Source organism: Sesamum indicum, linkage group LG13 (genome assembly GCF_000512975.1).
Source record: "Sesamum indicum cultivar Zhongzhi No. 13 linkage group LG13, S_indicum_v1.0, whole genome shotgun sequence".
Lineage (NCBI taxonomy): Eukaryota > Viridiplantae > Streptophyta > Magnoliopsida > Lamiales > Pedaliaceae > Sesamum > Sesamum indicum.
This window is the reverse complement of record NC_026157.1, coordinates 772182-787274: the sequence shown is the minus strand read 5'-3', so window position 1 is coordinate 787274 and position 15093 is coordinate 772182. Positions and strand designations below refer to the sequence as shown.

The 15093-nt window shown below is 34.9% G+C and overlaps 3 protein-coding genes across 4 annotated transcripts in view; 2 read left to right on the top strand and 1 right to left on the bottom strand.

Annotated features, from left to right (window-relative positions):
* The window catches only part of LOC105176049 (kinesin-like protein KIN-14P), a gene marked incomplete in the record, with an annotated part of 9230 nt that extends 2866 nt beyond the window's left edge, over positions 1–6364 (top strand). Inside the window, 18 exon segments of the mRNA XM_020698601.1 lie at positions 1–116; positions 224–307; positions 412–489; positions 569–661; positions 764–793; positions 1280–2491; positions 2583–2664; positions 2774–2869; positions 2953–3132; positions 3241–3347; positions 3427–3606; positions 3775–3938; positions 4032–4285; positions 4459–4622; positions 4865–4961; positions 5241–5310; positions 5449–5519; positions 6067–6364. Coding sequence (XP_020554260.1) covers positions 1–116; positions 224–307; positions 412–489; positions 569–661; positions 764–793; positions 1280–2491; positions 2583–2664; positions 2774–2869; positions 2953–3132; positions 3241–3347; positions 3427–3606; positions 3775–3938; positions 4032–4285; positions 4459–4622; positions 4865–4951 — 2927 coding nt within the window.
* On the bottom strand, positions 9169–11103 carry LOC105176019. 2 transcript variants are annotated; one of them, XM_011098689.2, is made up of 3 exons: positions 10926–11103; positions 10706–10772; positions 9169–9902 (listed from the first exon to the last, which is right to left on the bottom strand). In XM_011098689.2, the coding sequence occupies exons 1-3, from the start codon at positions 11066–11068 to the stop codon at positions 9630–9632; spliced, it is 483 nt and encodes a 160-aa protein (XP_011096991.1). In that variant the 5' UTR covers positions 11069–11103; the 3' UTR covers positions 9169–9629. The 2 variants fall into 2 exon arrangements, with proteins under 2 accessions (XP_011096991.1, XP_020554369.1); XM_020698710.1 differs by having other exon boundaries at positions 9169–9869.
* Positions 13199–13649, top strand: LOC105176018 (protein NIM1-INTERACTING 2). Its single transcript, XM_011098688.2, has one exon. The coding sequence runs from the start codon at positions 13224–13226 to the stop codon at positions 13563–13565; it is 342 nt and encodes a 113-aa protein (XP_011096990.2). The 5' UTR covers positions 13199–13223; the 3' UTR covers positions 13566–13649.

Sequence of the window (15093 nt, the reverse complement as noted above, 5' to 3'; positions counted from 1 at the left end):
CCCTTATAAATCATGTGGGTCATAAGTTTCATGAGGTCTTCCAACTTAAACAAGGATCTTATACGGATCTTCCTGCTGCAAAGATTTCAGAAATGATGAAATCAAACAGCTTAGATGTAAGTCTCTGACCTCTTGCTCATGATACCATTCTTGTTTGAACTATTCTATTAGCTAAGTTCAATTTCGTGCTTGTGTAATTGATTGAAAGTTTTATCTCATGTAGAATGCTCCGACTCAGTCACTATTAAGTGTTGTCAATGGTATTTTAGATGAAAGCATTGAGCGGAAGAGTGGAGCAATACCTCATGTATGACAACAATCAATCAAATCAGTGAAAGCATTGTTTTAAGCCTAAGATTTATACGATCTAAAAGTAAGACCTAACAACTTTTTCTTGCTTCATATTGTCAGCGTGTTGCTTGCCTATTGAGAAAAGTTGTGCAGGAGATTGAGAGACGGATATGTACTCAAGCAGAACATTTGCGAACGGTAATGTATATACAGTGTCTATTGATGATAGTTTGTATTAGCCAAACCACTCATTTGTGTTTGCCTTCTTATTCTACAGCAAAATAATCTTTTTAAGGCACGTGAGGAAAAGTACCAATCAAGAATTAGAGTGCTTGAAGCCCTTGCAACAGGGACTAGCGAAGAGACACAGGTACAACAAAGCTTCCTATTTCAGTTACTTGTTCAACTTTTTTGTGAATTGTCTATTCAAGTTCCACATTCCTATTTTCCAAAAGGGATTTCTTTGTTGCAGATTGTTATGAACCAACTCCAACAGCTTAAGGTATTAACAAAAAACTTCACCATTGCTTGCCTCGTCGTTCCTGGAATGTTCCACTTCATATAATTTTAGCAGTTTATATTCAAGCATCAAAATAAAGATGAACAAGTTCTAAAATGTTCAGAAGATTTGTTGTTGTCCATGAAAATGTTACCTATTTTTATAATAAGAATGAATGGGCATGCATGAGATATAATTTTAGCTGTTTATATGCATTAGATATAATCACACTCGCCTAAATAATTGTAGACGTGATAGTTAATGGACCGGTGTGTAATGCAAGTACTTGTACAGACCCTTTAGTGTATGCTTACAACCAGTATGTTTGTCAACCGGGTCTTTATGTATAGGCATGTAAACATTGTTATTCTAGTCCAGTCACAATATTGCTCTAATAGGATCAAGTTGGTCTCGCAATGTTATTCATGTTGAATAGTAGGTTGTTAACTTCACTGACTGTTTCCCTATTCTGTGGTCTGAACGCTGAAGAGTGAGAAGAACAAAATAGAAGAAAGAAAGAGAGTGGAGGAACAAGATGTGTTAAGACTAATAAAAGAGAAAGATGACCTCAATCAAGAGATAGCAAATTTGATGCAAGAGCTGGAAATAGCTAGGAGTTCGTATGAACAAGAATCCTCGAAAATGAAACATGAAACTGGAGGAGTTGAAGCTACAGGAGCTGAAGTTGGAGGAACTAAAGTTGAAGGAGCTGAAGCTGGAAGAGCTGAAGCTGGAGGAGCTGAAGTTGGAAGAGCTGAAGCTGGAGGAGCTGAAGTTGGAAGAGCAGAAGCTGGAGGAGCTGAAGTTGGAAAAGCAGAAGCTGGAGGAGCTGAAGTTGGAAGAGCAGAAGCTGGAGGAGCTGAAGTTGGAAGAGCAGAAGCTGGAGGAGCTGAAGTTGGAAGAGCAGAAGCAAGAGCAGAAGCTGGAGGAGCTGAAGTTGGAGGAGCTGAAGTTAGAAGAGCTGAAGCTGGAGGAGCTAAAGTTGGAAGAGCAGAAGCTGGAGGAGCTGAAGTTGGAAGAGCTGAAGCTGGAGGAGCTGAAATTGGAAGAGCTGAAGGAAGAATAGCTGAAGTCGGAATAGCTGAAGCTGGAGGAGCTGAAGATGGAAGAGCTGAAGCTGGAAGAGCTGAATTTAGAACTGCTGAAGCTGGAAGAGCTGAACAAGAACTTGAGAATAGGTTGAAGGAAGTTGAAGGCTCGCTAATGGAGTCAAGAAATAGAGTGAATGAAGTTGAAGGATTGCTAATGGAGTCAAGAAATAGAGTAAAGGAAGTTGAAAGTGCGCTAATGGAGTCAAGAAATAGAGTAAAGGAAGTTGAAAGTGCGTTAATGGAGTCAAGAAATAGAGTGAATGAATTTGAAAGCGCGCTAACGGAGTCAAGAAATAGAGTCAAGGAAGTTGAAAGTGCGCTAATGGAGTCAAGAAATGGAGTGAATGAATTTGAAAGTGCGCTAACGGAGTCAAGAAATAGAGTGAAGGAATTTGAAAGCTCACTAATGGAATCAAGAAATAGAGTGAACGAAGTTGAAAGCGCTCTATCGGAGTCAAGAAATAAAGTGAAGGAAGTTGAAAGCTTGCTAATGGAGTCAAGAAACAGAGAGAAGGAGCTTGAGGCAATCTCAGAATCAAAATCTGAAAGCTGGAGCAAGAAAGAAAACATTTACCACATATTCACAGATTTTCAGCTTGGCGCATTACGTGTATGCTATGCTGTGATCTTATTACCATATATCCCTTAGATTAACTAATTTCATCCTTATTATTTACATATGAATGACTTTCTTTGTTCAGGAACTAAGGTTCGCATCTCAGTCTATCCAGCAAGAAATTGTGAGGACAAAGAAAAGCTATTCAGAAGGCTTCAGTACTTTAGGTAATTCTACTTTTCGAGACATTGGTCACAAAAAGGAAACACTTTTTTTTTAATTTTTGCTGAATGTTATATAATAAGCAAAAATTAACATACTAACTTGTCATAACAGGGTCAAGAATCAAGGTCCTAGACGATGCAGCCAAAAACTATTATTCACTCCTTGCTGAAAATCGAAAGTTACATAATGAACTACAAGAGTTAAAAGGTGCCACATTATTGTGCAAATTATTCGTTCTTGAAAATTAAACGCCACAAATTGTTGTTGTCCTCATGTCTTGGTGTGAATAGGAAATATTAGGGTCTATTGTCGGATACGGCCATTTCTTCCAGGCCAAAAAGGGAAACAATCAATTGTTGAATACATTGGTGAAAATGGAGAGCTAATAGTTGTGAATCCGGCCAAACAAGGGAAAGAAGGACGTCGTTCGTTTAAGTTCGATAAAGTGTATGGTCCAACAGCAACACAAGGTTTTGATATATGAATATGTGCTATCATGATGTTGGTCCCCTCTGTGCTTATTTCATCCACCTTATTCCTCATTCTTGGTATTTGACATGATATTTCCAATGATGCAGCTGAAGTATTTTCAGATACACAACCATTAATACAATCAGTTTTGGATGGGTATAATGTGTGTATATTTGCCTACGGTCAGACTGGTTCAGGCAAAACCTATACAATGGTGATATAACTGTGTTTCCAAAGTTATATTACGAATTTCAACTTACATTGTTGCTGAAATAAATTATATCTTTCTCTAGACTGGCCCTGACGGAGCAACTGAAGAGGACTGGGGGGTCAACTACAGAGCTTTAAACAATCTTTTCCGCATTTCACAAAGTCGACAGAGCAGTTTTACATATGAAGTTTCCGTCCAGATGGTCGAAATATATAATGAACAAGTTCGTGATTTGCTGTCAAGTGATGGTACACAGAAAAAATATCCTCTGTTTTGTCATTTATTATGTCGCGACAATAGTGAGCTTGACAACTCATGAAATGTCTTTTTAATCTCATTTGCAGCATGGATGTCATATGTTTCTTGGCATGTCTTTTTATCCTTTATTCATTACTTGTTGCATCAAGTACTTGTTTTCCTTGATTTGCACACACTTGGGATTTCTACCGCGAAACCCAATGGCTTGGCAGTCCCAGATGCTTCCGTTCAAGCAGTTAACTCAACCTCAGATGTCTTGGAACTAATGGATATTGGACTAAAGAATAGAGCTAAAAGCTCTACTGCCTTAAATGAAAGAAGTAGTAGATCACACAGGTTCTTTTTTTAGCGCAAATAGCAAACTTTTCCATATTTTTAATTCTATCGACTTTAAAACGGTTATATAGCTAATATTATCCATCTATACAGTGTTGTCTCCATTCATGCCCGTGGTGTGGATCTAAAGAGTGGTTCTTCATTGCGAGGGAGTCTTCATTTAGTAGATCTTGCAGGAAGTGAAAGAGTAGACCGTTCAGAGGTAACAGGAGACAGACTTAAAGAGGCACAACATATAAATAAATCATTATCTGCACTTGGAGATGTTATATTTGCTTTATCACAAAAGAATGCTCATGTTCCGTACCGGAACAGCAAGTTGACTCAAGTCCTCCAGAGCTCGTTAGGTACAGTTTGAACTTAGGTCATGGAAGCTTTATGCATACTTCAATATCCTGTCGGAGTCTCGCGTCCTTAACATAGTTAGACATGTTTCTTACATATACTCCACATATGCATAATATGATTAGACATCTCATCTTGCAATCATCCAACATTTATGTTTCACTTATGTCCACAGGTGGTCAGGCAAAGACACTTATGTTTGTGCAGCTTAATCCTGATGTTAGTTCCTATAGTGAAACCTTAAGTACTTTAAAATTTGCTGAAAGGGTCTCCGGAGTTGAGTTGGGTGCAGCAAAAAGCAGCAAGGACGGTAGGGACGTAAGGGAGTTGATGGAGCAGGTAAATTCTTTTGCACAGAACTATTCTTCCTAATTACACCTTTGAGATTTTGTTGGGAATGTGCGATCAATGTCATCTCGACTAAATTTTTGCAAGATGATCTTTGAGCAACTTCGAAACAGTATCAGAAAACACATCTACCTAAAATTTTAAAATGTGACAGTACTGACAAACTTAATTTCGTGCAACACCTTCAAACTATGGATAGAACTATGTGACAAGGTGTACCTTTTGGTTCACAGGTTGCGTCTCTGAAAGAGGCTATAGCGAAGAAAGACGACGAGATAGAGACGCTGCAGCTGCATAAAGATCCCAAAACTGCGGTATAAGGTCATTGAGGTACGGAACACCTACTTCTCCAAGCAAAAATTCCTAGTCTAGGACTACTCAAGAAAGGTTAAAAATCGTCTGGAGCAAAAGGATATGAGAAAGCAGTTTCTTGTTAGGATAGCTATTTCCCAAATATCTAAATGATGATTTTAACTCCCAAAAGAACCCGTCCCACGATCCAAGACTGCCGGGGGGGAAATTAGGCCAATATTTTTTGAACGTACGTTGACAAGGCAGATATGAAGAGACTTTTTGACATTTCTGATACTGTTCTTTCTGTGGCAACAGAAGCTAATGGCTGCATGGAAACTTGTCGTCTTCGTCATGAAGCAAAACTAACCGAGAATATTACTGATAAGTAAGTATATCGGGGCTCAACTTACATCTTCACGACATGTACATTGATCGCTATAAACCATCATACAACGTTTATTTGTACGTTAAGTTCGTAAAACAACATCGATGTAAACCGCTACTTCCTTGATTTTTATTCCAGGCCTAATCTGAGTTCTGGAGTTCCACGAGCCACCATAGAATCAGCTAGGGAGTATGCGAAGAGCTCCACTGGTACATACATAATGATATGTTGTATGTGTGTGTGATTGTACATTTTGCTGGAGATGAATACAAGAAAACAAGTTTCGGTAAAAATGCGAAACTACACTTTTTTTCAAAAAAATAAAATTAAAATTACACTTACACCCCCTTTGAAAATTCTCCGCTTGCACCCGACTTTCTTTCATTAGAATTGAGACATAAAATGCTGATGTTGGCCAAAATAATACATAATTTTTTTTACTCTATCCTTCATTTAACATTCCTATGTAATAATTTTGTGAATATAAGAAAAAAAATTCCAATACAAAAATATACATGGGCAAAAGTGAAATTTTATGTAAATTTGTTGTTAGCGTCAGCATTTTTCGTCCAAATTCTAACGGAGGAGATCAGGTGCAAACGGAGAACTTTCAGAAGGCGCAAGTATAATTTCAAAAAAAAATTTCTGAGAATGTGTAGTTTCATATTTCCAGAGGAGGTCTAAGTGTAATTAACTCTAATTTATATGTGTTGTACCCTCACCTTATGTAATATATGTTAGTTGTGATTGTGGCAGGTTTAGGAAAATCTCAGTGGAACCAATTTATCTATCAGATCTTGAAGAAGGTGGCAATTAATAGTTGAGAATAGTTTAAGTCAAATTTTCTTGTATTTTAATTTGTTTGAGTGTCATCAATGATTTTGATCCATCCCACCTTTTCTTTTTCCCAATTCAATTTTGTATATAATGTACCAATTCTGGCACTTTTGCATTTTGAGCTTGTAAAAATCTGTATAGGTTCAGCAAAATCCTGCCGGAGATTTGTATATCATAACCAAACTTCTCAGTGGAAATTAGAAAGAATGAAATGTGGTTTGAGCCAATCATAGCATAATTGGGTGGTCTATTCTTATTTTCTTATTATTAATTTTGGGTTAAATACACTTGAAACCCCCAAAATGAAGACACTTAAACCCCTCTATAAATATTAAATTATACTATCTTTAAAATAAAAAATGCTGAAATTATAACAAATATGCTTATCCACTTGTAGTCGTACTCTTGTTGTTCGGATTTTGAACGAAAAATGCTGATTTTAACAAATATTTGGAATAATTATACTCTTTTTCTCTGAGGTTTGGTGAAATTATATATAGATCCTTTGTGGTTTGGAAAATTACATCTAGTATCCCTGAGGTTTGTTTCCATCGAACAAATATTAGTCAAAATTCACTGAATTTGCTGATATTAACAAAAAAATTGAATGAAAATTGATATTTACTCTCGGTTGATTTATTATTGACTTATTGCAGGTCAAATAATTTTTTTCGGACTAAACAAGCCTTGTAAAAGTGAAGATATACCTCCTCGCATGCATTAACGCATGAAGACGTATAAGGGTAATTTGATTATAAAAAAGATTTATTTGACCTGCAATAAGTTAGTAATAAGTCAATTGGGGGTCAATATAGATTTTTTTTATTTTTTATTAATATCAGCAAATTCAGTGAACCAATATATACCATCATTTTTATATTACAAAGAGAATCAATTAAAGTCATAATAATCTAATTAAAAATAATTTATTTTTATGGATTGAACCAACAAAGGATCCAATTATGACAATATTATAAGTTTATAGCCATCCATAAAAGAAATTGCATGTAATGAGAACCCTTTCTAGGAAACTGCAACTGGACCACCGCTCTCCTTTATTATATCTTATGGTGCCCATGCACAGCCCTAACCATCCGACAAAATCGTCAGCAATATTTATATTTTTAAAAATAAATTACACCTACCTCACTTTTGATCTACATAATTATTATAAATATTTTTTTATTATTTAAAAAATTATAAATTTTCTTTCTCAAATAAAAAGATGAGTATGTAGTTCCTAATGGAACGAATATTATTACTTTATTTTTGCTGAATTTTTTAAAAAATAAAAAATATATTTAAGCAAATGTAAATATTTAGGAGGTGCATGGATAATATTAATATTTCATAGGGAATATTGATCCGTAAAAATGTTTATAATTTCTCCAATAAAATTGATGTAGACGAACGAAATGGGACTCAGTTTTAAACGAACGTGAAACTCATAAAAGGATTTATAATTTTTTTAATAAAAAAATATTTATAATTATGTTAAATTTTAAAAAACATTATGTATTAATCTATGAAATTAAAAAATATATATATAGCGGATGGGACCTGAAAATTGCCCTGGATCCCATTTTTCAAACCCAAACTCGTCCCTGGGCGAGTCTTCGTGGGTTCTGATCATATTTCCATCCCTATCAACAATCCCATCTTCAGCTATTAAAATAAGCATTTCAAACAAGCGCGTTCACCTACATACGTAATTCTACACATTTGTCAATCACACCAAAACCATCGCATTTTGGGCATAGAAATATTTGTAGGGGACATCTGAATGACTTTTACATAGATCATAACCTTATTATATTTTCTTATTTTATTTAATATATACATACTACATCGGCAAAATTTCCTTTCGATAAAATAAAGGGTAATAAGACAACTCAAGGGTGGTATTTTGTTAATTTTCAAATTACATAGGGTATTTATGATGAGAGTAACTTGAGAGGGTGTCGACATGATTTAGTCGATACAATTTTTTTCTATATAGATGATGTGTATATATTAAATAAAATATGAGATACAATGATTTTGAAACTAAAAATTCAATTTAAAGTGTGATAATTCTCTTATGGCTTGTTTACTTTTCTTGATTTGATTAAATAAAGCATTTAATTTAGGCTAGTAGTTACGTTCAAATGTTTGTTTTTCTTGAGGCTTGCATTAAATTGTACAATAAATTATACACGTTAAAATGTCACACTTCTATCCGTCTATTAATATAGATTTGAAAAAATAAAGCATTTAATTTAGGCTAGTAGTTACGTTCAAATGTTTGTTTTTCTTGAGGCTTGCATTAAATTGTACAATAAATTATACACGTTAAAATGTCACACTTCTATCCGTCTATTAATATAAATAAATAGATATATATAATATAATTATATTATTTGAAGTAATTATGTTTCATACTTAGTCATACATATATTGTTGCAAAAAAAAAATAATAATGCATACCCTAAACTTTTAGAAGAAAAAAAGCTCACTATCTCCCACGTCAGAGTCTGCATCATCTTTTGTTTTTTTTTTAACTTACGCGGTCATGTTGCCTTATTTCTCTGTCTCTCTTTTATGATTAAAATTTATATTAGTACTTGAATTTTTCATTAATGTCAAAATTTGGTCGTATCAACAAGTTCAGCACTAAAAATATCAAATTTAATAAATTAAAGAACCAAATATATTTATACAAATAAATGCAGGACTTAATTTGATCACAAGTAATTACATGATAAATGTGTCAAAATTATAAAATTTACAGAATTAAAGATTTTTCTGTCCAAGAGATAGAAGGCATAAAAGAACAACACACCTATGCTTACAAGGATTTAAAACCAAATTTTGCCTAAACCTTTTCCCAAAACACACTAACTTCAACTGTTTTTTTCACATTTTATTTGTATTTCAAACACTCACGATTTCAGTATATTCAAATAATAACTTTCTTTACATCGTATGGTGGAGAAGATATTGCAAATACCCCTAAATGCAATAAAAGAATCACTAAGATTGTTAATGAGAAATATGCCAATCCGGGCTGTTATCAAACAACTTTATACATAATATGGCACCCAAGACACCACAGTTAAGGCAACAAAGATTTGAAAACAACATTTCATTTACCCTTTCCACCTTCGGATTAATCCTACAATGAAGGTTCAGGGTGACAAACTAGAGTTACAAAAGCCTTCTTCTCCTCTCTACATCAAATGTCACAGAAACTGAAAAACTACACAACCCAAAGGCGGGTTATTGTCCCTTCTCTCTGGGTTTTCTTATTTCAAGACAGACTACACTCCTCTCATCACCTCACCACCATATACACAGATCATTTTTGACCTCACTCTTTGCTTAGATCTTGATATATACACTACTAAACAAATTGTTCCTCTCCCAAAGATCTCCTGTTGGTTTTATTATTGGTGGTACTCGTACCTCTCTGAGTTCTGACGTTTCTTGAATTTGAAGTGTGTCTACGCTACTGCAGAAATACTACAATTCCCACGACAGTTGAACCCTTCTATCCTCACCGGTGCGGGCTTGGGCCCAAAGTTCATCCGGACACAACCTCCACCTTTACGAGTGGATGATGGTGCTTCAAACAACGGAGAAAAAGGGTAGCCATTGTTGCTGTGAAACTGTGCATCTTGGACGATGGGGTTAGAGGCCCTGCTTGGTGGTGATCCAGTGAAAAAGGGTGGAGATGAGGCCACCTGAAAATTGGACCTCTCAAAACCACAATTCTCCTGACCATATGGAAAGTATTACTTGATTAACTCAAATGAAATGATCTATACAACTTGAATTAAACGTCATCTAGTAAAATATGTCCAAGAAACATAAAACAGCCATCTTATATCATTAGCACAGGCATGCAGTTATCTAACTTTATAACAGACGTAAAACAGACCAACTGCCCATTCCTCTAAGTTCTTGAAAGCCAAATCCCTGGCAGTGACTGAATGGAACAACGGATGGCTGTGGACCAAAGGGTGAGCTACTGCTTTTGCCCACTTAGAATCAGCCAGTCCGTTTAAGAGTAGAAAAAGCAAGGCTTGTCAATTAACTTCTAAGATCTATTCAACCACAAAAACAACCGTAAAATTACATCATGGCTCCTTTAATATGCAGCATCGGGACCTACCAAAAGAACCATATCTACACTGCGGTGCAGTGTTTTACAGTAGCTTTCTGAAATTGATTCTACAGGTTGCAAATAAAAATTCCATTAAAATGTTAATTCAGTCAGAAAGTAATAGCCTTCAGCTCTAGAATCCTAACCGAGTCCCTCGACGATCATACAACAGCTACTAAACACCAAATTTCTTCCACCAATGGCATGTAGAATTACCCGCAAAGCAGGACTAATTAAGACCAACTCTTCAATTGTCAAAAATTCCAATAAACTGAGAAACGACCAAGAAAATACTAATCCTCTAAAATATTCTTCCAGTACTAAAGAATTTATATAACTACTGATAATTTGATTCTGAACAGCCCAGGCAGAGGAATAATACAAAAACCAAAGCAACAGCGGCAAAAAAGATACCTTCACTCGGATAATCTCCAGAAGTTCCATTCCAGCTTTCGCTTCACACGCCTCTGATTGTTGATTACTAACCAAAAAAAAAAAACAGAGCACAAGGAATTCAGCAAATCGAAATAGACTGATACGATTAACAAAAACAAAGACAAAAGGTTGAATACTCTTATATATATATATATATATATATATATACACACATATATATACAAGAGAGATTTCATACTTGATGTGAAGAAAGCGCGAGGGGGGTCTCATGGGTTCGTGAAAGTGAAGGGCAATGCCAATCTTACGAGGCTTGGGGCAAACGACTCCGTCCGCAACACAGCCCCCCACCAAGGCCTGCTGTTGATATGGCCACCTGTTCATTTTTCGCCTCTCTTTATTGATTAATACAGCTCTATACAGATCCAAAGCCTACCACAAACAAGAAGAGAAAAATCCCCCATCAGATCTCCACATCAATGGGAAATGTTTCACATATACCTATACATATATATATATATAGAAAGAGATAGAGACAGAGAGGATAAGTGGGAGTACCTGGATTGTTATGGGGTTGATGGGTCTTCTCTTCCAGGCTAGGATGGAACAGCAGGAGAGGCTGAGAGAGAGAGAGAGAGAGAATGAGCAAACGGGGTTGGAGGACTATTCATAGGAACGAGGGGCCAGACGGGGGGCATGCACGTGCGGCTGTGGTGATGCGTTCTAAGCTACCCTAGTAGCAGCAGTACCATTTGGACCATTTACATAATATTCGTCTTTTCTTTATTGGAAAATTGCCTAATAACCCGTGTGTTATGCTAAAATTGTACAAAATTTACCTGTGTTAAATAAATAATTATAAAAGATTTTGTGAATTTTGAAATTTTGCAAAAAAGACCCTCTTCGTCCAAAATTGACGGAATGTGCTGTACACATAGTGGAAATGAGAGTAGGGCTTTCTTTTCATCCTATTTCAGCTTTTTTGGCAGTGCAATTATCCAAAATATCCTTCTCCTTCAATTTTGAATCTTCTTGGCTACAATTTTCTCTAATTTGAGAAGTAGATGCTCCAGATGGAGTAATTATATCAATAGGTGATATATAAGACATAATAGAATTATTTTTGAAGAATTATTTTTTATAAGAAAAATCTTTGTTCGAGACTGAAATTCGGGTTACCCAAAAACCTAAACTGAAATGATATAAGGGTAAAAGAAAGGATTTTTAAAAGGCGAAGTAAAATCCGCAGAATGTAAAAATTCAAAAGTGAGACTGTCGACAGAAGATGACAAAGGCCAATAGTCAAAAAGCCAACTAGCAATCACATAACCAACAAACCCTTATGGCCAATAACTGGAAATGATGCAGAGATGACGAACCTAGTGATGTCATCCAAAGAAGGCAAGAAGGTGTCGAATACAATGACGTCATCAATAAATAAATTTGAAGTCTGTAGACGACTATAAATAAAGGGGCAATGAAGCAGATGAGGATCATCGAAAATTTTCTTCAACTCTTCAAAGCATAAGATTTTAAGTTTTCATATCTTTGCAGTTTTAAAGTTTTAGTTTTATGGTGGTTTTCCCCAACAAGAATAGTCCTATATATGAGAGGCTAAACAGTTGTCTCCTCCTATAAAGGAAAAAATATCTATGTAATATTTTAAATTTTCTTTAATAAAGAAAGGCTTCTGTTTAACTAATTCACCCAAAAATTTATTAAGTCTCTGTTTTGGAGTATCTTGTACGTCCTAAGGTAGAAAACAAAATAGGGTTGTACTGTTTTGTTGCTGAATGAGCCAATTGCCTGCGAACCATCAGTTGCGATTATGTGATTGGAGGAAGTTCGTAATTGAGAACTTTGAATACCTAAAAACAAGGTGGTCAAAATAAGGTATGAATTTTTGGAAGCTTAATTTTATTTTAGAAGCATGTTGGGGCAAACTAAAATTATGTGTATAACTAAAAAGGCTTTTTCCAATAGAAGGGCAAAATGAGCATTAATTTGGTCTAACTAGGCCAAAGTACCAAAACAACACACATTTAAGAGATAAAAGACCAAATTGGCACGCCAGAAAGTTAGAGGATCAAATCGAAAGAACCCTAAAAATACAGGACCAAAATTGCTTTAAACTCTATATATAAATATATAACTATATATAAACAGTATAGATATAAATATATATATTAATTTAAAATATATTTCTAAAATAACCTAAAATGTATGTGTATATATTCATTCTAAAACATATATAAACAGTATAGATATAAATATATATAGTAACTATCCTTATTTAAATGATATTGCAATTTTTGTGCCTATTAGTATTTTTACAAGGTTGGAATATAATTAAACCATTATTTATGTAATAAAAGTTAACCATTTCTATATATAATTATTCTTGACCTACAATCAAAAGTTGTATGTAAACATTTTTTCTTGTGCTAATTTCCTAAAGAAGTTGGATCAAATCAAAGTCTTATTATAAGTATTAATGATTGACGGGCATGTTCCAAAAGTCAAGTTTGCCTTTATTCCTATGCATCTTCATATAATAATTATGAGAGAGAGAGAGAGAGAGGAAATGGAGATGGAGAAGGACAGGAAGAGGAAAAGGGTGGAGAAGGGAGAGGCTGCGATTGGCGGTGGCCAGATGAGCAGCAAAGCACAAACACCGGTGGTGGCGCCGACGGAGGAGGAGGTGGAGGAGTTCTTCGCCATTCTGAGAAGGATGCACGTCGCCGTCAAGTACTTTCAGAAGGGAGTTTCTATCGGTGATGAGCTGCCATCGGCTGCCGGATATCGACGGCGTTCTAACAGGGCGGAGAATGGTGGACTGGATCTCAACGCTGTGCCGGAACCGGAAAGTAATTCAGACTAAGTGGTTTGTTTAAGTATTTTCAATAATAATAATAAATGTACGACTCCATTATTACAACTTATTTTATTTTCGTATTGATTGATTTTTCTCTTACGTAAAAATATTAATAACTACAAATTTTATGAACCAAAACTAAAAAAAGTAAAATAAATGCTTTCACCTAAGTACGAATTGTCGCACTTTAATTTTGTTTTGTTTATTTTTTATTACTTATTTTTATTTTCATGTGGGCCAGATGCATTTAAACTTTTATTTTGTAGTTCAATGCTTTTGTTTTTTCAGAATAAATTATCGAAGTGTTTGCAAAAAAAATTATTTTTAGAAAATTGATTTTTGAAAAAAAGTTAGAAGTTGGGATATAATCAAAAGTGGATAGTTTATAAAAAAAAGTATAAAATAGATAAAAGCAAAAATTGATAGGGTTTGGAGAAAACTCACTTCTAAAACAAACTTAATTGATTAAGATCCTTGAATAAAAAAAAAGACTTTTTTTATAGGAATATCACACAGAACAAGAATTGTATTTCTCTAAATAAAATGGAAATACTTAAAAGATGAGATCAATTCAGAAGCACTTTTTTATTATAAATCTAGCAGACAGAATTCCATTGGTCTAATTCTAGGCCTTAGGATAAGAGTTTGACTCTCTATCGATCCTACAAACACATCAAAATAAATAATGCCGAAAGGTCCTTAGATTATTTGTGACCTGTGAGGAGCTGTATGAGGTGAAAATCTCATGTACGGTTCTGTAATAGTGACGGGAACAGTGATGTTATCATCGACTATGATTATCTGGCAGTTCAAGTACAATTGATATACTTGAAGCGCAGTCAAAATATGGTTTTTGGGGATGTAATTTGTGGCGTCAACCTGCCAATATTATAAAGACAATAAAATCCTATTGTTATGTTTCCACATCAAAGTGAAATATAGTATTTACTTCTTTTTTCTTTCAATTCATGCCTATTGGTGTTCCAAAAGTACCTTTCCGAATTCCTGGAGAGGAAGATGCATCTCGAGTTGACGTATAGTGCGACTTGTCAGATATATTGGATCATATGGGATTTCCCCGTTCTCTCCCCCGAGTGAGATATCCTCTGTTTCACCCAAGAAAGAGAAGTTGAATCATCAAAAAATTGGAGCATGAAGTGCAATTAGATGCATTGTTTGGGGGAATTCGTAGTACTATTATCAATTAGAATAATTTATGGTTGGCTTTGGTTGGACTGAAAAAATGAAGTATCCAGGCTCCGTTTAGAAAAAACCCAATTGGTAATATATCTATGATTACTACGTGAATCATAAACGATTCCTGTTTGTTATTTGTAAAGTCATAACAAAAAGAAATGGTGGTGGGAAGATTTGTCCTATATGTGCAAATCCAAATCGGGCGGATCGTTACCCGGAGTAGAGCATAAACCTAAAAAGATGAAAGAGACCCATTCAGGAATCCATCGCGATTTGGATTGAATCGACCGTTTTGTTTCTATATGTTCAAAAGATACTTTTTTTGTTGTTATTTCAC

Excerpts from the sequence above, each read along its gene's own strand:
- LOC105176019 (XM_011098689.2), bottom strand. The coding sequence starts at position 11,068 with ATGAACAGGTGGCCATATCAACAGCAGGCCTTGGTGGGGGGCTGTGTT. Across the intron at positions 10,773-10,925 it reads TCGCGCTTTCTTCACATCAA|TAATCAACAATCAGAGGCGT; the intron begins GTATGAAATCTC and ends TTTTTTGGTTAG. Across the intron at positions 9,903-10,705 it reads TGGAGATTATCCGAGTGAAG|GAGAATTGTGGTTTTGAGAG; the intron begins GTATCTTTTTTG and ends CCATATGGTCAG.
- LOC105176018 (XM_011098688.2), top strand. The coding sequence starts at position 13,224 with ATGCATCTTCATATAATAATTATGAGAGAGAGAGAGAGAGAGGAAATG.